The sequence below is a fragment of the Seriola lalandi genome, unplaced genomic scaffold, assembly GCF_002814215.2.
Source record: "Seriola lalandi dorsalis isolate HSWRI2012SDOR001 ecotype SW California unplaced genomic scaffold, Sedor1 jcf7180002054896, whole genome shotgun sequence".
Lineage (NCBI taxonomy): Eukaryota > Metazoa > Chordata > Actinopteri > Carangiformes > Carangidae > Seriola > Seriola lalandi.
Window position 1 is genome coordinate 628,899 of NW_019525448.1, and position 27,896 is coordinate 656,794.

General features: G+C 41.1%; 2 protein-coding genes across 4 annotated transcripts; one reads left to right on the forward strand and one right to left on the reverse strand.

Moving 5' to 3' along the window:
* irf10 (interferon regulatory factor 10) lies at positions 1 to 10,781 on the forward strand. 2 transcript variants are annotated; one of them, XM_023429574.2, is made up of 8 exons: positions 1 to 442; positions 2,137 to 2,332; positions 2,660 to 2,736; positions 6,772 to 6,829; positions 8,171 to 8,275; positions 8,414 to 8,800; positions 9,018 to 9,136; positions 9,886 to 10,781. In XM_023429574.2, the coding sequence occupies exons 1-8, from the start codon at positions 272 to 274 to the stop codon at positions 9,988 to 9,990; spliced, it is 1,218 nt and encodes a 405-aa protein (XP_023285342.1). In that variant the 5' UTR covers positions 1 to 271; the 3' UTR covers positions 9,991 to 10,781. The 2 variants fall into 2 exon arrangements, with proteins under 2 accessions (XP_023285342.1, XP_087036323.1); XM_087180197.1 differs by having other exon boundaries at positions 8,210 to 8,275.
* Positions 10,782 to 27,521, reverse strand: LOC111672195 (uncharacterized). Of its 2 annotated transcripts, none has more exons than XM_023429529.2 (3): positions 27,047 to 27,521; positions 12,666 to 14,413; positions 10,782 to 12,403 (listed from the first exon to the last, which is right to left on the reverse strand). In XM_023429529.2, exons 2-3 carry the CDS (start codon positions 14,253 to 14,255, stop codon positions 11,939 to 11,941), a joined length of 2,055 nt encoding a protein of 684 aa, XP_023285297.1. In that variant the 5' UTR covers positions 14,256 to 14,413; positions 27,047 to 27,521; the 3' UTR covers positions 10,782 to 11,938. The 2 variants fall into 2 exon arrangements, with proteins under 2 accessions (XP_023285297.1, XP_023285298.1); XM_023429530.2 differs by lacking the exon at positions 27,047 to 27,521 and adding an exon at positions 17,304 to 17,752.
* Between the last annotated feature and the right edge of the window lie 375 nt (positions 27,522 to 27,896).

Here is a 27,896-nt window from a genome sequence, read left to right on the forward strand (position 1 = left end):
TTCGCTTTCGCTTCCAGAGCGCACTTAATTTGAGGTAGTCTACGACTTCTGCATTTAAGTTTGCGATGAGGTCTCTTTTACTTTAACTTTTTATTAATAAGCTACTAGACGTTGCTTAAAATAATATTGGAGGCTTGGGCAGCATCAGAATAAAAATATTGATATATATTCTTTCGTTTTCAAGCTGGGAACGTGATTAAAGTGTGGTCGAGCCGCTTTGCACATGTTTCTCTGACGTTTTGTTGCTGTAAGATCAAGTTATGTGGTGAAGATGGAAGAAGGAGCCAAGTTGCACCTGAAAGAGTGGCTGATAACTCAGATAGAGAGTGGCAAATATGAAGGACTGTGCTGGGAGGATGACAACAAAACCATGTTCAGGATTCCGTGGAAGCACGCAGCCAAGAAGGACTACAAACAGACGGAGGATGCAGCTCTGTTCAAGGTCAACACTTTTAGTCTCTTTCATATTCTGAAACATAACGTTGAACATGTGAATTCAGTTAGTTATGGTTATGGTCAAACACAATCTTAACATATTGACTTAATAATAAGGTGCTAATGAACTAGTCGACTATGGAATACTGGGTTTGATAAAACCTTTAATAGGCTAGTTCTTCTTATTTATTTATTTATGTATTTATTTAATGCCCATAACAAACACGCACCATGACCGATAAAGGAAAAAAACTTTGAACGATGTGTTTAGCTTAGAAGTTATTATTACATGTCAGGCTTATTCAAGTGTTTGTGCAAAAATTAAGTATAATACAGTGTGTCAGTCCTTTTTGTATTTCTTGCGAATCAAAACCTACTTCTTTTTTTAACCATATAGACACAATGTTGCCTAGTTATTTTTAAGTAAGTCAAATTTTATTATAGCCCAAAGTCAAAAAACAAAATGCAAGGATGCTGCTTGGGTGTCGAAAAAAAGGTATCCCACACGCAGTAGAAAAAAGCACATTCTAGATTTACAGTCTGGACAATCAGGATGAACATTATAAATATTTTAAATATTTACAAAGACACTTTGGTAGGTTGCTACTGTAGGCTATTTATTGAATTTAAAAATAGATGTATTGTTATTGTTATTGTTATTATTATTACCTCTTTCAAAATTCTGAAAACCTAGTTGAAGTGTATGCTGAAATGATGCGTTCACGTGCAGTCCGTAGATTAAAAAACAACACACTTTCACAATAAGACCTTAACTCTAAGTTGCGAGGCTGTGTTGCAAAAGTGTTGGATACCAGGTCCAACAGTAATCTTACTACATTACAGGAATTTTCTTCACTTATTCCACTGAGAAAGTTTGTCACTTTCCTGTGTCAAGCACAGAAAGAGCGTCAGAGGTTTTTAGTTTACAATAAAATGTCAGTCTATGTTTTTGCATTTATTTAATATTTAACATCATATCAATAAACCTCAAATTTCAAGGCATCATAATCTAACCCATTTCAGAATTTACAAGCATTAATTCAAGATTAACAACTTAAAAATAAGTTCACAACACTAGGCTGATTGCTTAGTATACTCATCACATTCGGTTTGAAGACCTGAAGTTCAATGTCATTTGGTTATTTGTAAGGCATCAACATGAAAATAATGGGGAACTAAACCTGAAACTCTGTCACTACTAATAGAAGAAACCAGAAAGTCAGTCTAAACAGTCTAAACCTATAACTGAACAGTTGCTGACTGACCTAATTTTGAATTTTAAATTTATACTAGTTCCTCAAAGCAATTCAGTGAATGACTAATGCTAGTGCGTGTAATGAACAACCTCAACAATTTATTTAGTAACAGTTCAATAAACTCACAATTTTAGGGAAGTTTAGGATTGGTGAGGTAATAAAGGTGAAATAACTGATGATTTCATAGTGTGTATTCAGTTTGCTACTTTCATAATGCTCTTGATGGATTTAGTTAAAGAACTAATAACAGCAGAACACAAACATTTCCTATGCTAATCATTGAATATTGAAAAAATAAAATGAAATGTTGAAATATATTGTGATTAGCCACTCATTGGTTCACAGTTTCCCCAGTTTTTTCATTCAATCACTTTTTTTTTTTTTTTTGTCTGTTTTTAATTATTTATTTATTTATGCATAATAATTTTTTAATGTTTACATTCAGGCATGGGCTGTGTATAAGGGCAAATACAAGGAGGGAAGGGATAAAGCTGACCCCACCATGTGGAAGACCCGTCTCCGCTGTGCACTCAACAAGAGCACAGACTTCCAAGAGGTCCCTGAACGCAATCAGCTGGACATCACTGAGCCATATAAAGTCTATTGCATCCAGCTCGACAATGGCTCAGCCAAGCCAGCAGGTACGATCAAACAAAATGTCTCTTTTCCTTTTCCCAGTCATATTTTGAGTTAGCTATTGAACATTGGTTTCATATTTACACTCCCCTTTATAAGATACAAGTAAAAAAGTTAAATAGAAGGAAAAAACAAAGAAGGAAATGAAGTGCTGCATCCTTAGTAAAGATTTTAAAAAGTAAGGAAGTTTTTACCCGTCTTTAAACCATTCTGCAATCAGCTTGTACTGTACCAATATACAGTACAAAGAATTGTATTGTAATTTCTTTATAACTTGATGGTATCTGAGTCTTTCATTTTTTATTTTTGCTGTCACTTGTTTCTCTCCTCAGACTCTCCCCAGATCAAGAATAAAATGATAATTCAGACTAAAAGGTCTTCAAAGATCCCTTGTTCTGTGGAAAGAGAGGTGAGCTTAAACATAGATCCAATAAGCTATAAATTGACAAAATATAACACTGACCTTCCTGAATACTCGACAGTGCTGTTACAGTTGACAGAATTGTCCAGCAGGGGTGAAGAGAAAAAAATAGGAATAGAAAAATTCTTTATTTTTTTTGTTTTGTTTTGTTTTTGTTTTTTTGTTTTTTTCAGATTTTTATTTATAGAAAACTGAGAATCCCAGGGAAACGGTTCAGTAAATATCATCTATTCTAAGTTTCAGCAGGTCACCAAAGTCAGGTATTTTAAGATCCTACATGTAGAGAGTTGAACCATAAATTATTGTCTTTTTGCTTGGAATATAATATACTGAAATATATGTCTAGTGAATACAAACATATATATTAGTATGTCTGTTATTACTATTATATTGTATTATACTATTATAGACATATGTTACATAAATATATATCCATCCCAAAGCCTGTCAGTATATGTTAATATTATACATGTAAATATAAAAGATAGACTTGTATATTTAAGTTTAATAAAATTATAAATAAAAATCATATACATATAGGTTTATATATACAACATATAGAATTGGAATGAGCATGTTGTTTTAATGAAATTGCATTTCATTATGAGTATTTCATGAACATTTCATATATCCAGAGGATGTATGTAGGTCATAATAATATAAACAAACTTTATAGTAAGTAAATATTATAGTAAGGTATAAAAAGTCATAAAAATGTCATACCATAGTTAGGCATAAAAAGGCATAAAAAAGTCATAGTATAGGAATGCACAAAATGTCATAACAGTAAGAGTAAACGTAGTATAGTAAGTCATAAAAATGTCATAAAATAGTAAGGCATGAAAATGTCATAAAAATGCCATACTATAGTGAGGCAATAAAAACGTCTTAAAATGACATAGTATAGTAAGGCATAAAAAGTAAAAAAAAACGTCATAGTATAGTAAGGAGTAAAAGCTGTATAGTATAGTAAGACATAATAATGTCATGGTACGGTCAGGCATAAAAAGTCATAAAAACGTCATAGTATATAGTAAGGAATAAAATGTAATGAAAATGTGATAGTATTGTAAGGCATCAAAACATCATAGAATAGGAAGGCATAAAATGTCATAAAAACGTCTTAGTATAATAAGCAACAAAATGTCATGAAAACGTCATAGTATAGTAAGGCATCAAAGCGTCAATAGAATAGTAAGACATGAAAATGTCATTAAAATGTCATAGTACAGTAAGGCATAAAAAATGTCATATAAACTTCATAGTATAGTAAGGCATGAAATGTCATGAAATCGTCAAAGTATATGGTAAGGCATGAAAACATCATGAAAACGTCAATAAAATAGTAAGGCATAAAAAGTCATAGTATAGGAAGGCATAAAATGTCATAAAAACGTCTTAGTATAATAAGCAACAAAATGTCATGAAAACGTCATAGTATAGTAAGGCATCAAAGCGTCAATAGAATAGTAAGACATGAAAATGTCATTAAAATGTCATAGTACAGTAAGGCATAAAAAATGTCATATAAACTTCATAGTATAGTAAGGCATGAAATGTCATGAAATCGTCAAAGTATATGGTAAGGCATGAAAACATCATGAAAACGTCAATAAAATAGTAAGGCATAAAAAGTCATAGTATAGGAAGGCATAAAATGTCATAAAAACGTCTTAGTATAATAAGCAACAAAATGTCATGAAAACGTCATAGTATAGTAGGGCATTAAAACATCATAGTATAATAAGCCAGAAAATGTCATAAAAACGTCATAGTTTAGTAAGGCATGAAAACGTCATAAAAATGTCTTAGTTTAGTAGACCAAAAAATATCATGAAAATGTCATACTACAGCTAGGCATAAAAACGTTGTAAAATGTCATAGCATAGTAAGGCTTGAATTAAAAACAAAAAAACGTCATAGTATAGTAAGGCATAAAATGTCATAAAAACTTCATACTTATGGTAAGGCATGAAATGTCATGAAATCGCCATAGTATTGTAAGGCATAAAAACGCAATAGAATAGTAAAGCATGAAAACGTCATCAAAACATCATAGTATAATAAGCCAGAAAATGTCATAAAAACTTCATACTTATGGTAAGGCATGAAATGTCATGAAATCGCCATAGTATTGTAAGGCATAAAAACGCAATAGAATAGTAAAGCATGAAAACGTCATCAAAACATCATAGTATAATAAGCCAGAAAATGTCATGAAAACGTCATAGTACAGAAAGGCATAAAATCATCATAGTATAGTATGGCATAAAAACGTTGTAGAATAGTAAGGCATAAAATTTAATATTATAGTAAGGTTCAAAATATAAAAAAAACATCATAGTACAGTAAGGCATAAAATGTCATAGTACAGTATGGCACAAAATGTCTTAAAAACGTCATAGTATAGTAAGGCATGAAAACGTCATAGTACAGTAAGGCATAAAATGTCATAAAAACGTCATAGAATAGTAAGGCATAAAAACGTCATAGAATAGTAAGGCATAAAAACATCATAGAATAGGAAGGGATAATTTCATCATAGTATAGTAAGGCATAAAATGTCATAGTATAGTAAGGTTCAAAATTTAAAAAAAAAGTCTTAGTATAGTAAGGCATGACAATGTCATTAAAACGCCTTAGTATAATAAGCAACAAAATGTCATGAAAACGTCAGTATAGTAAGGCATCAAAACGTCAATAGAATAGTAAGGCATGAAAATGTCATTAAAATGTCATAGTACAGTAGGTCATAAAAACGTTGTGAAATAACATAGTATATTAAGGCATAAAATGTAATGAAAATGTGATAGTACTGTAAGGCATAAAAACATCATAGTATAATAAGCCAGAAAATGTCATAAAAACGTCATAGTATAGTAAGGCATGAAAACGTCATAAAAATGTCTTAGTATAGTAGACCAGAAAATATCATGAAAATGTCATACTACAGCTAGGCATAAAATTGTGTAAAATGTCATCGCATAGTAAGGCATAAAATGTCATGAAAACTTCATAGTATAGTAAGGCATAAAAACGTCATAGAATAGTAAGGCATGAAAATGTCATAAAAAAGTCATAGAATAGTAAGGCATAAGAAACTCATAAAAATTTCATAGTATAGTAAGGTATAAAATGTCATAAAAATGTCACAGTGCAGTATGGCACAAAAAGTCATAACAACATCATAGTATAGTAGGGCATGGAAATGCCAGAATAGTAAGGCATAAATTTTCATGAAAACATCATAGTAAAGTAGGGCATAAAAAGTCATAGTATTAGAAGGCATAAAAAGTCGTATTATGGTAAGGTTCAAAATTTCATGAAATCATCATAGTACAGTAAGGCATAAAATGTCATAAAAATGTCATAGTAAAGAAAGGCATAAAATCATCATAGTATAGTAAGGCATGAAAACATCATAGAATAGTAAGGCATCAAAATGTCATAGTACAGTAAGGCACAAAATGTCATAAAAACGTCAAAATATAGTAAGGCATAAAAAAAGTCATATTATTCAATACTGATATTTTCATGGGAGTTTTGATAGAAATTAAACTCATATTTTGGTAATTCGCCATTTTATGTTTAGTCCTGCTAGCAACTTGACTGTTAGTCTACTGAAGAAAGAAGCCTGGGATAGCTTGCTAGTAATCGTAAGCTCAAATGTTTAAATACCATCAGTTGACATTTTCCTGGTGACGTTAGGTACCACTGTGATATTCTCACATGACGTGAGGCTTAAGATAGCCCCCGCCCTTTCAATCACTCAAATTCTGTATTGCCTAAATTGGTTGTCTTGGAGATGTAGCCTCTTGGAAGGCACATTGGAATGATCTTATATGACTTCACTCCAAATATAGTGCGAACAAGTTCACTTCCAAATTATTGGTAGGGACATGTTCCTACCGTCCATATGCAAACCTACGCCCTTTGTTTAAACTGCTTGATCTTATAAAAAAGATATAATCTTTAAAATAAACCTCACACTATGTTACCTAATATTGGTTTCTGTTATTGTAGATTCAGTCTCAAAATGACTCATTTCAAGCAAATAAAGAAGAAGAAAAACCACTGACTGGTAAGTGTAACACACACAAACTGTTACTGCACTGTAGAATAGTTATGGAGAATGATGCCCAGAGATGTCTGAAAGACAATTCTCCCCATGGCTTTTGTGGTAGTCTTCAACTATTTTGCTTTATAACCACAAATGACTGAGCAGAGTCCACCTGTGACTCAAAGCAAAGAATAATAACCTCAAATGGCCAAATTATATAATGATAATTTTTATCCCAGTCAGAATATCCATGTGGGTTTAAGATTATTATGACTCAGCATTTGGATCCTATTTCAGCAATCCATACAGGGTCTGATAGCATCCATCCATCCATCCATCCATTCATTTATTTTCTTCCGCTTATCCGGGGTCAAGTTGTGGTGGCAGTAGGCCAAGCAGGGCATTCCAGACATCCCTCTCCCCAGCAACACTTTCCAGCTCCTCCTGGGGAATCCCGAGGCGTTCTCTGGCCAGATTGGATATGTAATCCCTCCAGCGAGTTCTGGGTCTACCCCAGGAGCTTCTCCCAGTTGGATGCACCTGGAAAACCTCCAAAGGAAGGTGCCCATGAGATGTCCAAGCTCCTCACCCTAACTCTATGGCTGAACCCAGCAACCCTACAGAGGACACCCATTTCAGTTCAGTTTCTTTCGGTCACTACCCAGATCTCATAACCATAGGTGAGGGTTGGAACAAAGATCGACTGGTAAATTGACAGCTTTGCCTTCCAACTCAGCTCCCCCTTCACCACAACGGTCCAGTACAACGTCCCCATTACTGCTAAAGCCGCACCGACTCATCCTTCAATCTCCAGCTTCATTCTACCCTCACTCGTGAACAACACCCAGAGATACTTGAACTTTTTCATTTGGGGCAGAAACTCACCCCCAACCCAGGGGGAGCAGTCCACTGTTTTTTGGCTGAGAACCATGGCCTCAGACTTGGAGGTGCTGCTTCACACTCGGCTGCAAACCTTCCCAGTGAGCACTGGAGTTCACATTCTGAGCTGTGGGCTGCGAAAAGCAAAGATGCAATTCTGAGGCTCCCCAAACATGAGTCATGAGTCTGTGTAAGTGCATCATGTTGGGCTTAGCAATGTTTGCTTTCAAGGGCCCCTCTTGAATGGGCAGACATTGAACCAATGAACAAATAGTAATGGACCCTGTTTGGATTGTGAAGATGGGACCTAAATGGCTCCTCATCTAACCCATTCTGGGCCAGCATGGACATGTTGGTAGGAATTTTACTCATGAACGTAATTTTAAAAACATCGACGTCAACAGAACACATTTTCCTATTTCCATAAGTAATCTTGCAGCACTGAGAATTTACTGATTAAGTCATGTTTCTATTCTGCTTTAGAGAATCTGATGATGGAGCACATGTACTGTGAATTAACAGGAAAAAAACCTCAAAATCAGGTCCCTGCTCCTATTACCTTCTTCAGCCCTGCGCCTACTATGTCAGGTAAAGAAGTTTATGGGATTATGCACTAAAACAAAACCAAATGAAGACGTTACTAGCCTTTGTACTGTATGACCTGGAAAAAAAGTAGCATTTTGTGTGTGTGTGTGTGTGTGTGTGTGTGTGTGTCTATGTGTATAGATTTTCGTATGAAGGTGACGTTGTTGTACCAGGGCCAGAGGGTGATGCAAGTGACCACCAGCAGCCCAGATGGATGCTTCATTCTGCAGGGCCGTGTTCCTTTGGGAAATGAACGGATCTACGGGCCCTGCACTGCACAGCAACTCTCGTTCCCTTCCCCCGGCTCTGTATCCCTACCGTCATGCATGGCTGAAGCAATGAATCGCCTTCTTTGTCACCTGGAAAGGGGTGTGCTATTATGGGTGGCCCAAGAGGGGGTGTTCATCAAGCGGTTCTGCCAGGGCAGGGTGTACTGGAGCGGTCCCACGGCCCAACACTCTGACCGGCCCAACAAACTGGAGCGTGAAAAGACCTTCAAACTGCTTGATATACCCACATTTGTCAGTGGTAAGGCAACACATGCATACTTAACATAACAGAATTCATTAGCTATCAGTTAGTGGTATAAATCTAGCTGGAACAGAATATGATTTATTCAAAGAGAGACAGATTGACTGCGGTCATTGGGAGTAAAAACAAATAACAAATGTCACATTATTTCTCTATGCAAAGATGGAATATGTTTATATGATGAATTTGAATATTCTGATTAATGTTTGTGCAGAGCTGCAGAGCTGTTTACAGGGGAAGGGACCTACACCTTCTTATGAGATTGAGCTCTGCTTCGGAGAGGAGTATCCAGACCCCGGCATACCAAAAACCAGGAAGCTGATCATGGCACAGGTCAGTCAGATTATGTTGGAAAAGAACCAAGAACCTCTCTGTTTTATATGTTGTCTGCTCTTGCACATTTACTCTAAATGCAGATTGTGTAGAATAGAATAGCATTTAAAAAATTTTTATCGATTTACAAATGATTCAGTTTGACATTGTGATTTTATCTTCCCAAGGACTCACAACACTTTTAAGGGCTCCATTTAAAAATTATGCTTTATCACATCCCATTTGAGCCCAAATTTGCTCTTTATGAGAGAAGTCAGTAATAGTTTCGTAGGGAGTGTACAAGAAGGTGTGTTTTGCATGATTTTGTCATGTAAATTTATATTCTTTTATTACCTCCATCGCTATTTATCAGGAGGATTACACATAAAGTACTGAACTGATTTGAACCAAACTTGGTGGAGGGATGGGGCATGGGCCCAGGAAGAAGTTTTGGTGCAGGTCTTTAACCAGTCTGTAACTGGACCTGTATCAAAATTTAATGGAATTCAGGATTTTTCTTTGTCACTCTCCTTAACATTGTGAAAAAATGTTAGCTTCAGACTAGACTATAATCAGAGTGTCAGTGTAATAACCTGTCAAACTGATTCAAAGTCAACTCTTTGAAGTTCAACAGTCCAAGTCGAACCTGATAATTCCGGTTTGAACGCTCCCTGTCATTTGGAGTTCACTGGTAGTATTTTCAATCACCAGTAGAGGTCCTCATAAGCATACTGATTGAGCACTACACTGTGGTCTGTTCTATCGGCCAGGTGGTGCCATTGTTTGCAGAGGAGCTTCTGCAGAGGTTCAACTTGGGAGAGACTGAGGAGAAGCGGTTGGTCTTTGGCTCCAACACAGAGGGAGAGAAGATGTAGGAAGTTACCCTGCACCAGGGTAACCATGAACAGTAGATTACTGGAGCTTTGTCCCAAGAACAGAGCAAAAGATGAAGAGTATCGTCAGTGGAGGAGTATATTCATTCATTCATTCATTCATTTTCTACCGCTTATCCTCTAGTAGGGTCGCGGGGGGGCTGGAGCCTATCCCAGCATCTTTTCGGGCGAGAGGTGGGGTACACCCTGGACAGGTCGCCAGTCCATCGCAGGGCAAACACATAGAGACAGACAACCATTCACACTCACATCCACACCTATGGTCAATTTAGAGCATCCAATTAGCCTAGTCCCCATTTTTGCATGTCTTTGGACTGTGGGAGGAAGCCGGAGTACCCGGAGAGAACCCACACTTGCACTGGGAGAACATGCAAACTCCACACAGAAAGATCCCATGGCCGAGCCGGGACTCGAACCCGGAACCTTCTTGCTGTGAGGCGACAGCGCTAACCACTGCATCATCGTGCAGCCCTGGAGGAGTATATATGATGAGAAATGATGGATGTGTTGCAGTGTAAACCTATTTGCAGTGCAAGAAGGAAAATTTAAAAGCAATGTACCATATATTGATTTTTTTCCCGTCCACCATGCAGCTAGCCTGGCAAGAGTTATCAGCTGTTAAAGAAAATATCTTGTTTATAAAACATGCATATTATTAATGTAAAAGTTTTTCCAGCATCTTAATCCCATATTTACCATTTGTATTAAATGATCATTTAAGTGTATAGTACTTTACAACATATGCAGAGAATAAATTCACACTTTTAATTAAATCTATAAAGCTTTTTTTCCTTTATTTCTAGCGAACATCATATAACAGATTCACAATTTTTAAAAAATATACATATATTTTTGTAGCTATAACATTTAAAAAGAAAAAATCAACAGGTAAGGTTTTCTTTTTGAAAATAAAAAAAAAAACAAACTCAAAAACTAAAGTGAGAGAGTGTGCTGAATCAGAGGAGATACCCGTATCTGAGTTTAAAATACTTTCATTATTTTCCCTGCCCTCAAACATATACAGTACGTAAAAAATGAGATGGGAACAGAAGCGTACAGTAACACAGGGGTCAAGAGTATTCACAAAGCATCATGTTCCAACGTGTTATTAGCACCATTACTCTTCAGCCATACTGCACTTTTACTCTTTCCATCATTCAGTTTTTAATGGAAAAACACCATGAGTGTCAAGGCGATGTGGCACAGACCTGTCTGTGTGGGTGGGATTGTCTGTTACGCAGTTTCATTAGTGTTCTCCCTTTCTCAGAGATAATGTTAAGAACATATTGGAGGGTAATGCCTTGACGAACAATTGTTTAATTTTTTGACTCCCGGTGATGAGAATAAAAAAAAGGCGAAGAGCTGCTCATACATTCACCTTGCCTGCCCAGGCCGACACATAGACATCGGCTCAGAAGCAAGAAAAGAAAAAAAGAAAAAGAAATGAAAATGCATTGCGAAATTGACAGAGAGATTGCATTAAATCTGTTTAGCATATTTACTGTATATAACATCTGTAATATATATAGTCAATTTTTGTTCATATATATCTGCACTTCTTCAATAGCGTTTACTTTCATAACACTGATTGAAAGTCGATACCCTGCAGAAAACACTGTCAGTAAGTAGGTGTGTGGGACAACCATTACAAAAACAGAGTGAACACGGACAAGTGCTTGATTGTCTCACTAAATGTCTTCATTGTGTCTGTAAGGAGCCATCCCAAGATCCTTCAGCTGCTGCTCCTCCTAAAGTGTGGACACCCGTAAATTGCGTTTTTTTATATTATTTTTTAATCCTTCCCTGCAACCCTGCCTTGAGGTCTCTCCATTGTTTGTCTTGGTGGGTGCAACAGAGACAAGGAGGGTGTGTATGTGCTTATGTGTGTGTGTCAGTACGCATGTGTATGCATGTATGCATGTGCAAGTTTCTACTGCCACTTCATTAGCTTAGAGCCATGAGGTAAATCCAGGAGGATTTCATCAGTTCCGGGTGAGGGAAGGGTGTCCGGGGCAGACCATCGCCGTTTGCGTGGACGTGGCTGCTCCTGTGCGGGAGGCTCTGCAGCCAGCGCGCGTGGTGGGGCTGGCGCATTAGGAGGTGGGTGGTGAGGAAGAGGGGGAGGAGGAGGTGGAGGTGGCATCTCTTCCCTGTGTGAGCTGCTGGACTCTCCTGTAGCCCTGGAGGGGTATTGTGTGCGATGGGCCCTGGGGCCAGTGCGCGCGTGTGTCCGGTGGGTTTGGGTGGGCATGGGGGTGAGAGCCAGGCAGACATCCCCCTCCATGAGCTGGCGGCAGGGCAGGCCATACAGCTGTGTGGTTCTCTGGGGACAGCAAGAAGACCAGCCTCGGTCCTGCACAAAGAACGGATACTCCACCAAGACCTTCAGTAACTCCTACACAAAACCACAACATTGTTATACACTCAACCAAGAGGTCTCTCATGTGTTTCACTTAAAATCACCACAGTCTGATTTTGATGTGTAATTACATGTGTAAGATGTGAAGATCAAGAAAACAACAATCTAAACTGTTACTGATTTTTATTAACACTCATCCTGTCATGCAGTTATTAATTAAATCATTTGTGATCATGCTGTCATGTAGATATCTGTAACTCAAGTTGTGCTGAGGCATATATCTAAAGAGAAAGCTGACCTGAGTGTTGCGGTCTGTGAGGTGGACCTGCAGGTGGCTGAAGCCCTGTGAGCTGCTGGGGGAAATCAGCAGCACGGTGCAGGTGCTGAGGTGGAACTCTGAAGAGGTATCCGCACTCCTCTGGAAGTCCTCGGTCCGCAGCTCCTCCACCCGCTTCAACCGCCCGTTGGCCAGCTCAATCAGAGAACCCTTGGTGAAGTGAGGTAGGAGCGCAGGAGGAGATGGGTGAAGGTCAGGGGGTGAGGTGTGAGAATGGCAGGGAGATAACTCTCTCCCTCTGTCCCGCCTTCTCTCGCGCTCGCTGTCTCTTTCTTGGTCTTTGTCATGCTGTAGGTGCTTCTCTTTGTCTTTGTCTTTACCTCGCTCCCTGTCCCTGTGTAGGACTTTTTCTCTGTCTCTTTCTTGGTCTCTTTCCCGGTCTCTTTGTAACCTGTCATGGCTGTTGGGTAGACCCAGAGGTGAGTGAGGTGAGTTCCTTAGATTGTGCTGCCTGGGGCCTGGCTCCCTGTGCAGGTTGTACAGAGGTGTTCCTGAGGGGCTATAGTGTGGGTAGGGCTGAGGGCTGGGGTGGCACACTGATCCCAAGGAGTAGTAGATCTGGGCTTCAGCTGGTGTGGCCCCTATAGGATCCAAAAGACCCCCTCTACCTACCCTGGGGTCTGGTCCGAGGGGGTGGGGACTAGTGGAGAGTAAATTTGAGCCAGTCTTAACTATCCCATGCGGATGTTTGTCCTGCAGTGAGGAATGTGGCTCAGGGCCCTCCTGAGCTTGAGAGTCTGACAAAAATGGCCCTCCAGAATGGACACGGGAGGTTAGATCCTCCTGCTGTCTTCGTCCTCCGTTGGTATGGGAGCTGTGTGGACTGACATCCAGCCTGGTTCTGCAGCTGTCATTCCCATATTCTCCTGTGAGCAGAGGCCTGGAGGTTGAGACAGTCCTGCTGCCTGGTCCATCCAGGCCATTAGACCTCTTGCCCAGGTACCTGTGTCTGGCTTCAACTAAGCTTGGGTCTTGGGGGTAGAGAGAGTGGGGGCTAAACAAGTATGACGGGGAGAAGAGAGAGGAGCTGTAGTCACGCCGGCTGCTGTTGACGTAGGACCATATCTCTCTAGAATCAGCTGGGAAGGGAGTCTTAAAGGAGGAAGCAGAGGAGGAAGATGGGGAAGGTGGCAAGGAGAAGGAACCCTCCCCTCTAAGCCACCTGGAGGTGTGAGGCAGGGGGGAGGAGAGAGGATCATCTCTCCAGGCCGGAGACCCTGAGCCCCTCCTCTCGCTGATCTGCCCTGGAAAAAGGGGAAGAGAGACAGAGGGAGAGTAGCTCAGGTGCCATGGTAGGGACAGGGGGAGGCATGGTGCGGGAGCAGGAAGGGGTGGAGGAGTGTGGAGGAGATGCGGGTTTGGGTTAGTCAGAGCTCGGTCCCTGTCGCTAGCCTCCCTGCCTCCCTCCCCTCTGCCTGTGCTGGACCGACTCCGGAGCGGCACAGGGGGTTTAAACTCGTCCAAAGTGACGTGGTGTTCTGTCGATCCTTGCCGAGACTCCCTCTTCTTAGGAGGGAGGCACTCTTTGCCGCGGTCGGGGCTGGGATTCATGGGTGGGCTCCAGCGGCAGTGGGGGCCCCCTGTGTGTGGGTGTAGGCTAGGTCACATGGGCCTCTTGGGAGAACGAGGGGCACAGACAGAGGGGAAGGCTGCTACACAGCATCACTGTCAGATCACTGTTGATTCTCTTGTACTGAAGCACCGCTCACCTATAGAGAGGACGAAAGAGGACAGACACAGAGATAAGGCGGGTGAAAGGGAGGGAGGGCGCAGAAACAGAAGTAAGAGAGATAAAGTGTGAACATTAAAAAAGGAGAGTCCGTCAGGTCCCAGCATCAGTTGTACTTGAGACTTAGCTGTCAGTCTGGTCAGGCATGTTAACACACATACAGCTGTATCAGACAGATGGAGATAATTCAGCTGGTGACTCCCTCTCTTCCAAACTACTTTAAAAAGGTTAGATACTCTGAGCTTCCTGATAGCTGTCACTAATTAGTCATTACCTATGTGCACTGCGGTGGGACTGAAACTACCCAACTTACTCGTTTCATTCAAACACATTACTCCCACATGTGGGCTAAAAATAAATTTTGTAGCCAATGAAGTTCAGAGGGAGAGCAGTGTGTGTGTGTGTGTAAAGAAGCACACACACACACACACACACACACACACACACACACATACTTGCACACAGAGCACTCACAGCAGGAGAGTTTTCATCTCTGACTCTCGGGGGATGATTGGAATATGTAGATATGTTTTTGTACCACTTTCATGAACCACCCCCACAACACCCCCGGGTGTTCTCTGTATTCTGTATGAGCTTACTACTAGCATCCCCCCCCCCCCCCCCCCCCTTCTCTTTCAGACACACACACACGGACAGCAACAGACACACAAATACTCCCTCAGGCGGCTGTACTTACTCCCCCAGTGATAGGCAAAGCTGGTCACCACCCACCCAAAAGCTGACAGAAACACTGTTGATATTACCACCAGTTGTTGTGGATACAGGATATGGGTCCTTGCATATTAATTATCTGTCACAGCAGGGGTGCAGGGAAGCGTGTGTGACTGTTTGTGTGTGTGTGTGTGTGCGCACGCATGTATGCCATGTTTGTCTGTGTGCATGTGTAATTTTATAATTTTTTATTTATTTATGTTTTTTGGGAGCATGTGTGAAAGTGTTTATTTGTTTAGGTCTTTGTGTGCGTGTGTGTTTGTGTTTGAGTCCTCGAATGTGTCAGAGATTTTGCAGCCTTGTTTCATTCAGTGAGAAGTGCGGGGGAGCTCTACTAATTCTTCTCCAAACGTTTAAATGTGCTCTTTTGGAGAGATGGCTGCCGAAGCGCCAACCCAGCTGTTCCCTCCACCACCACCACCACCAGCAACACTGCCACCAACACCATCGCTGCTCCCGCCGCCGCCACAACATCACAGCACCATGCTGCCACTCAGCCCCGCACTCACCCGCAAGTCTGTCTCAACAGCCAACCAACTCCCTGCCGTCTCACCATCCGCCACACTGTCACCATGGCAACTGTGTCTACACTCACACACACACACACACACACACACACACACACACACATGCACATACACACATCCAGTCAGTTAGAGAGGTTAGATGGGGATACTCCATGGAGAGGTGGGTAAACTGTTGCTCATCAAGTGACTTGGTCCAAAAACAGAGCAAGTGTTAGAGTGGAGCAAGCTGTTTGTGTATCTGAGTGGAAAACTGAAAACCGGGTGGTGAGAGGAGGGGGATGCATTGTCCCAGACACTGACAGGACGGGTGTGATGATGGACAATTATTATCAGCAGTTTTTAAATGGTAGTAAATTAACATGTTGCTGTTGTGTTGTGAAACCTTTAAAGTCCAGTTTTAGAGATATATTTTCAGTTCAGCTGAAAGACGACGTGGCTTTCTGCCGGCTAAAAAAACCCACTGACCTAAGGTTTATGAAAACTGATAGTCTGGAGATATACAGTAAGACCTTCAGATGGCAGCAACAGCTGGATTCAGTCTTTATCTAATCCATACATATCTAGAATAATACTTTTCTCTGAATACTCCAGTACTAATCTGGTTTTGAACAAATTAATTATCAGGATTTTATTTATCTAAATATGATACTTAGTTAATATTGTGAAAGCAGCATAGCATCTGTACCTGAACAATTAATCAACATTAAACACAGTTCAAAAGGTCTGAATTTGAAACCTATAACTTTTTTCTACAGTGTGATTTTGGCTGCACTTGTCTAGAATACAGAATTTTTAAATGAATAAAATCTGGTTTCCGTTTTTGTCCTGAAATGACTCTTTCACCTTTGTCATTTCAACAGCCCTCACGAAAGAGGTCATCAAAATAGACCTAAGACAAACTTGCCAGAAGAAGTAGAAGAAAACAAAGAACACGATTGTGCATGTGGAGGAGTTTGCAGAGAAACGTCTTCTAACAGAACACTCCTACACTGTGCAGCTATGCACACAGAGCTGGAGTGTATCTGGAGCTACTGTGGTCAAAGCATTTAAATATATCAAAACCGAGAGATCATGGTAATAATGATGTTACACATTCCTTCCAATGAATTACTCCTCAGGACTTTTGATTTGCCATGTAAGCATAAATACAGTTTATTAAGAAGTTCCTTTCCTGTTTACCTAAAACTGATAAAAAATCTAAACTTTCTGAAACAGTTTGTGTTAAAGTTGCTATATTAAAATTTAAAATGTTTATATTCCTCAACTCACTCTCATCTGTAAATGTCAAATTTGACACATCTCTTCACACCACTCCTTCTCATCCCGCCTTTTCTCTGCATGCAATTCTCAGGATAGCTGTCAAACATACCTCCTCACTCATGACTTCAAACCTCAGAAAAACAGAACTACAGAATATCAGTGACTCATTTTGCCTATTTTATAATGAAAGAAACATAAACTGATAGTCCAGTGTTGCTAATTGAAACAGAAAAGCAGCCACCAGCAGCAGCTCTTACTGAACTCCTGCTCTAAAAGAGCAGTTAGAGAATGCGGGAGCCGACAGACAGGTTGATGGAGCTGGTGGTTGTTGTGATGTGATGTTAGACTGACCTTAATGCTGGCTGAGCAGGCTTCCCAGTGTTGGCAGTCATTCATATTCCAGTCCTCCCAGAGGGTCAACCCACTCCTCAGCTCCTCATTGTGCTACACTGCTCCTCCACAGCACCACCGCCAGTTACAACACCTGCAGGTATCAGCAGCCTCCAGCTACACACTGCCTCTGATCTCTGTACGCATGAAATAACACTAGCAAGCCCACCAAACTGAGGGAAAGAACTGAGAGCCTGCTATCCGTCTCTGTGTCTGTTGTGTATGTGAGTGTGTGTGTGCGAGTGTGTGTCTCAAGAGTGTGAGTGTGTGTGTGTGTGTGTGTGTGTGTGTGTGTGTGAGAGTGTGTGTGTGTGTGTGTGTGCTTGTGTGTGCAAAGGGCTGAGGAAATGAGTAATATCTAGCAGTGAGAAACATGTCTGCTATGCAGAGCCACACAGGCAGACCAGTTGCTGCTGCCGCCCACTTGCTTTAATCACTGTGAGGGATACAAATATGCACACACACACACATACATATATATGTTATGCACACACAAACACACACATGCACAAAGAGTCAAGGATGCAGCACATACAGATTATATATGTGACTATATGCTGCCTTAGCACTGCCTGATGTTATGCTTTTCACGGAAGTTTCACCAGTTAAACGTGTCTCTTAACAAGAGAAGTCATTAATCAATCAACTCGTCAGCGATCAAAAATTGAATTTATGTTTCTAGCGAGCACTTTTCAGAAGACTTGTTGGCACATAAAAGAGAGGGAAGGATGGAGGGGAGGCAGAGAGACAGTTGATGAGAGACAGGGAGGGACGTGGTAGGAGGTTCGTCCTACACACACTCTCAGACTTAGGCTTTTGCTGTTGCCTCTGACTCAAATCTAAACCTCACATCCATCAAGCACACACACACACACACACACACACACACACACACACACACACACACACACACACACGCAGGCACACACACACACATGCAGAGACCCAATACTTGTTCTATTTGTTTATCTGTAGTTTTCATCTGAATTTGTGTCCTTTGTTCTCATCAAAGCACTTTGTGATGAACCTGCTTATTAAAAGAGCTTTTATGAATAAATTTGATTTGACTTCACACTCACACATACACACACACACACACACACACACACACACACACACACACACAAGCTCATACGCTAACAGGAGCACTGCAGGAGAGCTCTGAATGATTTGCTTCAGTGATTCAGTCAGTGTAAGTGAAGTGTGTTGGAATGGCTGGTACGGCTTATTAGGACTGAATTGGTGAGAGCAGTGTAGTTCATTTATGGCAAGAAGTCAGAAACCTGTCAGTATAGAAACCTTTAACAACAGTAATAAACAGGCACAAGGTTGAAAATGCATTGCAAAAAACCTCATGTGCTCCTCGACAAAGAAACAGAGCCAAACCTCAATTCAAACAGGCTTATGTTAATTATCAGCGCAGAAATGCAATAACGGAGCGAGAACACAAATTGGAGCACAGGGAGAAATAGGATTTAATGAAGCAATCTAATCATTATTGGTTGTTAATTGTAAAAAAGCAATCTTTATTTTCTTTCATATTTCTACAAGCAATTCATCCAATCTTCTGAACACGGAGCAAAATGCAGACTCATATCTGCCAACAGTAAATTAGAGCTTAACCTTGTCTAACTTCTCAACCTCAGTGGAATGCAAAGCTAATCAGACTTGTAGGTGTGCAGACACATCAGCTTGAAGGCCACATTGAAACGTTCTCACAGCGAGGTGACAATTGCCAAGATACTCTCCTCTGACATTTAGGAAAAGATTACTTATTTTTCAGAGTGAATGCTGTTTGCAGATGCATGCACTGAGGTCGTGTGGGCATAAGAGCTGTCTGCTCCATTATTTCTTGTATTTGTGTGGGTTCATTATAAGTCTCACAATTAATAAAGAGTAAAGATACGTATTTTTATTTTATCTTTTGAGCATTTTTGGATTAAGATTAAATAAATAAAAAATGGTTTGATATGTTTTTTTGATAGTAGAGCCATATTGTAATATCACATGGAAATACATATGATAATATTCAATCAAAAAAATATAAATAAAAAAAAGCAGCAACAAGATTTAACTGCTATAAATACATTTTAAAACAATCTTAAGGATGCTATGGAATTAAGAAAAATCCATCTGTTTTTAATTGTTTTAATTATATTCAATAAAAAAAAGGATCAATAGGCCAGGAATTGCAGGTTTCTTACATACTTATCAAATAATTTACAAACAGGAAATTATTAATTTTACTGTAATTAGTTTTTTTTTTTAATTAAAAATCTTAAAAACTAATTTGACTGTACAATTGGCCGCATGTAAAAACAAAGCTGATTCTACAAAAATCTTTCTATGATTATATTACACAAAACCTCATAAGGTATCAGAGTGAGCTTGGCTATTTAAATAAAGCTTTCCCTGTTCATGATTACAGATGAAAATTCCCCAACATAACACATTTTTTTTTATCAATACCATTAAATCTTAAGGTCTCGAGTTGATGAGAAATCATACTTTGGATATTAAGATATACAAAGTAGGGAATAAATGCAATGCAAAAGAAATGCAAACCAAATTACTTTTCTCTAAAGAGCCATAACACCCCTGCTCTGTAGTCAGCATTCAGAACAACAGATATAATTGTAGAATGTATCTTAAATATAATTCTACATATTCATAACACTAATCATGCCATAAATTTTGACATAATAGTCCAGTCATAGTGAAAGAGAGGAAAACAGAGCAAGAACCGGGTTCATCAAAGGGTATTTACTAGTGTGGAGATATAGAAATGACTGTTGTGCTCTACTCTACTTATGCATGCACACATTGATATTTAGCACACTGAATCCACACACAAACACACACAGATAAACATCAACATGAGCCAACACAACATGGAGTCGTATTGTGCTGTCAATCATTTATGGCACCACTGAGGCATTTGGTGTACGCTCTTTCTCCATTTCATCTAGCTGTTTTTCTAACACACACACACACACACACACACACACACAAGCAAATGCAGGGTCAGGCCTACACAACAAAGGTCAGATGAGTCAGACTACACCCAAAAAAAAAAATCTTAGTGGTGGAAGTGAAACGTAGCAACAGGGGTCAAAGGCTTCCACAGGATTCACCCCCTCTCCTCAGCAGATTCCACTGAACACTGAACATGATTTACTGTTTGAACTTCTGGTTCTTCTTTTTTTTTTTAAATCAAAAAGCCATTTTGTTCTTTTCTTTTTCTTTCTTTTCTTTTTTTTTTTTTACCCTTCCTCATGTGTAGCCTCGTATCGGGTGTCTGATCACGTTTCAGGCTGAGTGGAGGATCTATGATGGATGTCTGATGCAGCAGAAATTTGTTGCTGAATGTAACAGATCTGAACAGAGGGGAGAGTAGAGGAGAGTTGGAAGAGTGGGGGGGTTATAGATAGATAGATAGATAGATAGATAGATAGATAGATAGATAGATAGCAAACTTAAGTCTTCGAGGGAGAGGTGGAGTGATGGAGGGAGGGGGGTGGGGGGGAGGAAGGGAGTACTACTAGCCTTGTGTGGTGGCTTACTCCACAAGGAGCCTGGCTAAGCTGATAAAAGGACAGGGTGATACGGGCGATAGCTTAATGGGCAAAGGGCCAGGTCAGCCTTCAGGGCCCTGACCCATTCTTCAACAGGATGAGCCAGCAGCCCTGCCCGCAGCAGGCTCAACCACAATGAGGATGGGCTTATGGCTCAGGAGTTACTATTAACACCCACACATACATACACACACACACACACACACACACACACACACACACACATACACACACAAACACACACACACACACACAGACAGACACACACACATACAGAGGGAACTCTGCTTGTACACAGAAACACAAACATGCATGCGAGGAATCAACCTTCAGCTAACTCGTGGCTGGCTTGCACATCTTCCTGTGGCACAAACAATGAAAGTATCCGCTGTCTGCTGTTTCTGATTAAGAATACGATCAACATTGTGTACTGTGAGTGCAGCAGAATAAACAGAACATACCACCTTCTAGAAAGCAGATTTCCAAAGAGAGCATGCTAAACATTGGGAGAGAGTACAACAGTGTGTGTGGTGCAGACTAGAGGGTGACGCCTGTAATGTATTGCTGGGTTAATCCCTGTGAATCCTAACTGGTACGGCCTAAGGCAGGCTTAGTATAGTTCTGAGAGGAAATCCCCCTGTGTGGTGGTACAGGCCATTAGCCCCTAGGGTATAAATAGGGCAGCTATGGCTCCTTAAGCTGGCTTTTACGCAATATCAGTTAAAAATATGACTTGACTAATTACATGCAGGTCAGCCAGTCAGCAGAAGCAAAAATTCCTCCACCTCGTTCTCCTCTTCCTCTGACCACAGCAAACTACTGCAGCCTTCCTCTGTCTCTCGCTCTCTTCCTCTAAATACACACAGACATGTGCTGCACATACAAGTGTGCACCCAGAGGTCAGCAGCAGTTAACAGGTATTCTGCAAACCTTATGGCTGACATTTTCTAATGCGGGTGTTATGTTGTTATCATTCAATGACATTTAAGTGTTTACTGATGAGAGTTTCATTATTGCACTTTTACATTATCTCAGTCTGATAATATGCAACATCTGCACCAGCTATATTGTCAACCACAAAAAGCTGACTTCGGTTTCAATTTGCATATATCATATGCATCACAATGACAGAAAAGAAAACATGAAACAAACATCAAATGTGCCGCTACTGGGTAGGTGACAGCAATTCTTATGCAACTGTAGTGATGTCACATACTGCTTGCTGGTGCACAGTCATGCTTTTGTATTTCCATCCTTACATCTCCCTTTTTTTTTCTAAATTTGTTTTCCAACTTTTTACTTGCTCACTGGCTCACAGGTAGCAGTCCCTCTTACTAGTCTGTGACATGATTAGCCGACTCAGAGACCTGCGAGTAGTACTCTCATGCTATGAGATCAGTAGCAAGGGGGGGGTGGATGGTAGAGGAGAGGGGAAAGAGAGACCGAGGGAGAGAAAGAAACTCAGAGAGTGAGACAAAGTCTGATAGGGTAGAAACAACTCTAAAGAGCGAGAACGAGAGCATGTGTGTGTGTGTGTGTGTATGGAAGAGGAGGGGGATTACTTTTCATTCCAAAGATTTGTTGTTTCTGGCACTGTCCCCTGGCGACTGCCAGTCAAACTGAGTTTGTGTTGGTTCTGTGGTTTAGCAGCAAAATGTCAGCAAGCTGTAAGCAAACATAGTGATGGCATCTCCGTGGAGAGAGCATGGCCAGACCTGGCCATGGTAGCTCAAGTGCCATTCATTTTCAGAGAGACTGTCTAGACTGGCTTCACAGATACTGTCTGGAGTACCTTTATCACTGGCGGTATTCAAGGCAACATTGCTATACACTGCCATTATTACTTCTGCTCTACAACCCCTCCCACACCAAATCTGCTGCCCAGTCACACACAGCCACAGCCATTTACTCAAAACATCGCTTATGCTGTTTGTTATAGAGGGTACTGCAAATGATATTGAAATAGGATTGAGTGGGCTTAATGCTTATTTTCAAAATGAAAATAGGGAGAGTCCCAGTTCCACTTGAGAGAGTACCTTTATCACTCAGCTATTTGATAATCTCTGCTAATAATTTGAAAAAAAAACTCAAATTAAATTAGAGAAAGATGTTTTGCTGATTGATTTTTTTGTTGTGCGGAAAAAAAAAAGAAATAAAATGAATAGGAAAGCATCACAAAGGTAGAATGTAATGCACATCCAACTTCAGGACAAGCTGTCAAGGCACTATTGATGCTATACAGGCTACAGGATGTCTCAGATGTTACACTTTCTGTACTGTGATACCGATACTGTGCAATATATTGTGTCTGTTCACGTTGGGTCTGTCTGCACGAGGCAGCAGATTTACTTGCATGGGCTCCAGCAGGCAGAAAGACAGGCCTGGCTGGAGAACTGTGGGTGTAAGTAGTGGGTGGCAAGGTTGAAAGGTCATTGACCCCTATTGTAGATGAAGTGTGGAGGAGGAGGAGAACATACTGCCTGATCATAGACAAAGGTTTGCAAGTCAAGGCCAAAGAAAACGATCTGCACAAACACAAAGCAAAGAGAAGCCTCAGATAACTGACAGACTACAAGCCCATGTTTGCATAAGAGCAAATGCACACATTCACACATACACACATTCACACATACACACATACACACGTACACACGTACACACGTACACAAGTACACACGTACACACATACACACATACACACATACACACATACACACGTACACACATATCTTCACACGTAAGTGGATCTGAATGTAAATGCACCCTATGAAATATCACTTCCTGCACCTTTCCTCTCACGGGACACCCCGGCCGCCAGGTGTGTCTGTCACCTTAAAGTAGTCTGGCACGGTGTCAACTGTATTCAAACACCTGCCTCTGTTTGGGATTATTCATCACCCTCCTGGCTCCTCAGCTGAGCTCCCAAGCCAATTCTCATACCCTTCCAACTGGGAGAGTGCTGATATGAGAACAGTGGCCATGCAGGTCTCCTTGACTGATTCAAAAATGCCATAAACGCAAAACTAATTCATGACTGGCACATACCTCAGAAGGAATTTGTGCAATTCCATTGAGTTAGTTATTTAGAAAAAATTATGTTTTCTGAATGACTTGAGTTAAGTCCATTGTGAATGTGGAGCTCAACATGCCTGAGTTGACAGATGTGCACATATTGCTTGATTTGTCAGTTCCCTCTATAATCAAAAAAATTTGTGAGCATCTCTTTTCAATATATGTTTTTAATTAAATGAAGTCTTTAGAAATATATTTCCACAGATCAAGAAGGACCGTGTGGGGACTCCCTTTCCATTGTGTGAGAAGATGACATGCAAGACATGCAAAGACATGCAAGTCTGTGTCTGACCGGAGGTGTGACTGGGGGTGACAGCGAGAGTTATTATCCCTCACACATCCTGCAATAAACTGGTGAGTGTTTCCTGCGCTCTGAAACTCTGAAGGGGGGGGGGGGGTAAAGAAAATGATTACACAAATAATGTAATGAGGGGTTGTGGTGTAGCCTCTAGTGCCTGCTTATCTGTCACCCACAAAAGGTTTCAACAGGTGAAGGACGGGAATTTTCTCAGAGCAAACACATAAAACACAGCCCTGAGAGTCACACATGCAACACAGATGCCGGATTCATACAAACATGCAAATGTGTAGTCTCTGCATGAATGTACACTTCACTATCTAAGTTTTCCCTCTATGTCTCTTTCACTTTCAGTCCCCCCCCACCCACTCTCCGTCTTCCTCTCTTGTCTTTCCCTCTCACTCATCTGGCTTGGCTGTTTGAGAGCACACACTCAACGTGGGTGAGGGTGCTAGAGTAGAGTATATGACTGTCAACACATGGTGCAGGGTGTGTGTGTGTGCGTGTGTGTATGTGTCTGACTATCTGTGTGGTGCTGTAGGTGGAGAGGCACAGCAGGGCGTGAAGGAGCGCTGTGATAATGACAGGCCATGCATTATATAACATGCAGATTGCATAAGGAGAAGATTATTTTAGGTCCAGATATTGAGGATGTATAAGTAATTTTTTTACGTGGGTGTTCAGCATTATGCGCACCTCTAAGTGCACGGATGTGCATTTGTGTAAAAATGTTCTGAAATGTGTTCATTTTCGTGGTTTCTTTCGAAGAGTGTGTGGGTGTAAGACAACTAAAGTGTATTATGTGTTTGTAAGAAGGGGGCATGAATGTTTTCAGATTTCTTTCATAGCTATCTGCATATCAAAACAAGTATGTGGGAATGTTGGCACATTTGTGTACAGTGTGCATAAGCTCCCACTCATTATCACTTTTAGACTTCAGAGAGATCCACTTTAAAAGGGCTGATTCTCCTTATTGGGCGCAAACCTTGTAACTTCCAGTTTGGATGATTTTCGTGTTAGAGCTTGCATTCAAAGAGCACATGCTCCTCTTTGGACCAAACAAGTTTTGCAGCTCTCTCTCTCTCATAGCCACTCAGTCACAAGGTTATGGTCCTATAGGATGTGTTGTGTGGAGTCACAGAAGAGAGGCAGAGCAGATAGAGTCTCCATGTGCTGCTGCCTCCTCTGTGCGCCTTGCTCCTTGCATGAGTGTGCCCCTGTAAAAATAGACCTCTTAAAGGGCCAGCAGCCACTCAACCTTCTCCCACAAGAGGCCTGTTCTGCTCAGGGTGACAGTACTCTAAGAAACATGGGATGGGAGAACATGCTGTATTTCTCATTCAGCCCACAGAGACAAGTCGTTTTTCTTTTTCCCAAAAGATATAGAAACATACGTAGAGTCAGTTTCTCTTTGTCATCCTTACATCATTCATGAGGCTACTTCTCTGCTACATAGCTACATAGCAGGGGTATGAAATGATGCTTGGGGCTTTGTCTTGGTAAGTTACTGTGAAACACAAAATAAACAAAGGAGATCTGGTTTTTGAAGCCACCTGACTACAACTAGAGCCCCACCATGACACAAACTCCCACTGATACACCAGCATGCAAGTGACAAGTCCAACTCTGAATACTACCAGAACAAAAAAATTGCTCCCAGCAGATGAAACACACTTTGTAACTGTGCACTCAAAACATGCTTTTCTAGAAGCAATCTCTCAGTGACCGAAGACTTCCTGTACACTCCACAGATCGTCCTCATAATTGAAATAAGTGAATTAAGTCAGCAGGGACAAATGTTGTATGTCTCGTATAGCAGAGAACTGTATGAACCTGTGAAGTGTTCCTATATGCAGCATATGGGGTATCACTGCAGCAGAAGGACAGAGCCTGCTGTAGCAGAAATAGACATACAGAAATCATAATCGTGCACACTGGCGTAGTATTTCTCCATCGAGAATGGCGAGAAATGTGGAGGGATTTGAGTGGAGTCAGAAAGAGAGGCAAGAACACAGCTCTGTGTTCCCAGTAGAGGGATGCAGAAACACACCAATTTAAAGTCTCTGAGTGAGTAGAGTTACAAAGTTCAAATAAAAAAATTAAATGTGGCATTGGAGGTTATTTCAGTGAAAGATTTATCATTTATCCTGTACTCTGATTGAATATGAAGTTAGACGCCTGATGCACCTGCACACCTGCACATCCTCCCTCTAATTGCAGGAGATCTTTCCCAGAGTTGCCCCAAACATCTGCACCTTCTATTTTCTCTCTCTTCTTTCTCCTCCTCCCTCATTCTGTCTCTTTCCAAATTTTCCCCGACTCGACTGACCCCACCCTCACCAATCTCATATCCGTCCCTCCCAGTTTAAGCGGTCTCCTCCAGGGCCCCTGGCTATCTCTGGACCAGGGCTATTTAAGCCCACTGCTCTAATTTTGAAAGTCCTGATCTGCCATCAGGCTGAGTGATGAACCTCCACCTCTCTCTCTCTCTCTCTCTCTGTCTGTCTCTGCCTTCCTCACACACTCCTTCTCTCTGGATCAGTCACACTCGCTCTCTTGTTCACACTCTTTCTGTCATTCTCTTCCACGCGCACAAACACCCCCACATACATACAGGTGCTGACTTATATGAGTGTATGCCACGAGCGGCTCATTCACACATTCACACACACACACACACACACACACACACACACACACACACACACACACACACACACACACACACAGTGAGAGGAGGAAACGGTGTGGTCACATACCTCGCCGGGTGCCTTTGTGTAGCAGGTAGCAGAGAGTTTACTCATTGGATCAGGCAGCAGCAGGCACGTAGGAATATCCAGTTTTGAGACTGAGTCTCTTCCTCCTCTCTACTGCTCAGCCTTCCCTCCCTTCATCCTATTCCTGCCTCTCCTCCTTCTCACTCTCTAAACGCCTCTTTGCTCTCTCTATCTCCCTGTGAGTGCGCTCTCTTTCTCTCTACCCAGCTTGCTTGATCTTTCCAACCCCCTCCCTCCCTCTCTCTCTCTCGCTCTCCTTCTCTCTAACTGACACACACCTTCTATCTCACCCTTACAACTTCAATCTACAGTCATCCCTCTCAGTAAGTCTCTCTGACACACGGTGATACTTGATAACTTTTTCTTCCCCGTGCCTAATATGCTCTCTCTCTCTCTCTCCCTCTCTCTCTCCCTCTCTGGGAGTGTATAATTAGACAGAGCTCAGTGGTAATACAGTCAGGCTCATTGTGGGAGCCTTAGCATTGCTGCTCATGTTTGGCTGATAGCCCAGTGCCTTCACTCATTAACCTCCCTCGAGCAGCAGAATAGACCAGCCCACAGCTCATGCTATTTGCTGCAACACCTCAGCCTCTTAGTCCATCAGCCAATCGCGGCCCACGGGGATGATGAGCAAGGTGTGCTTGCACTCGGTATTGACATGTTACGGCAGGGGAAGTGTAATTGCCGGCTGGTCAAAATCTGACACACTGAGGATTTCATCATAGTCATAACGAGTCAGTTCTCTTTTTAGATTAATCACTTGTTCATGATCTGTGTGCGTTGGCATCATGTGCTTTTCTTTCAAGCATGAAACCACAAAAGACCACTCACA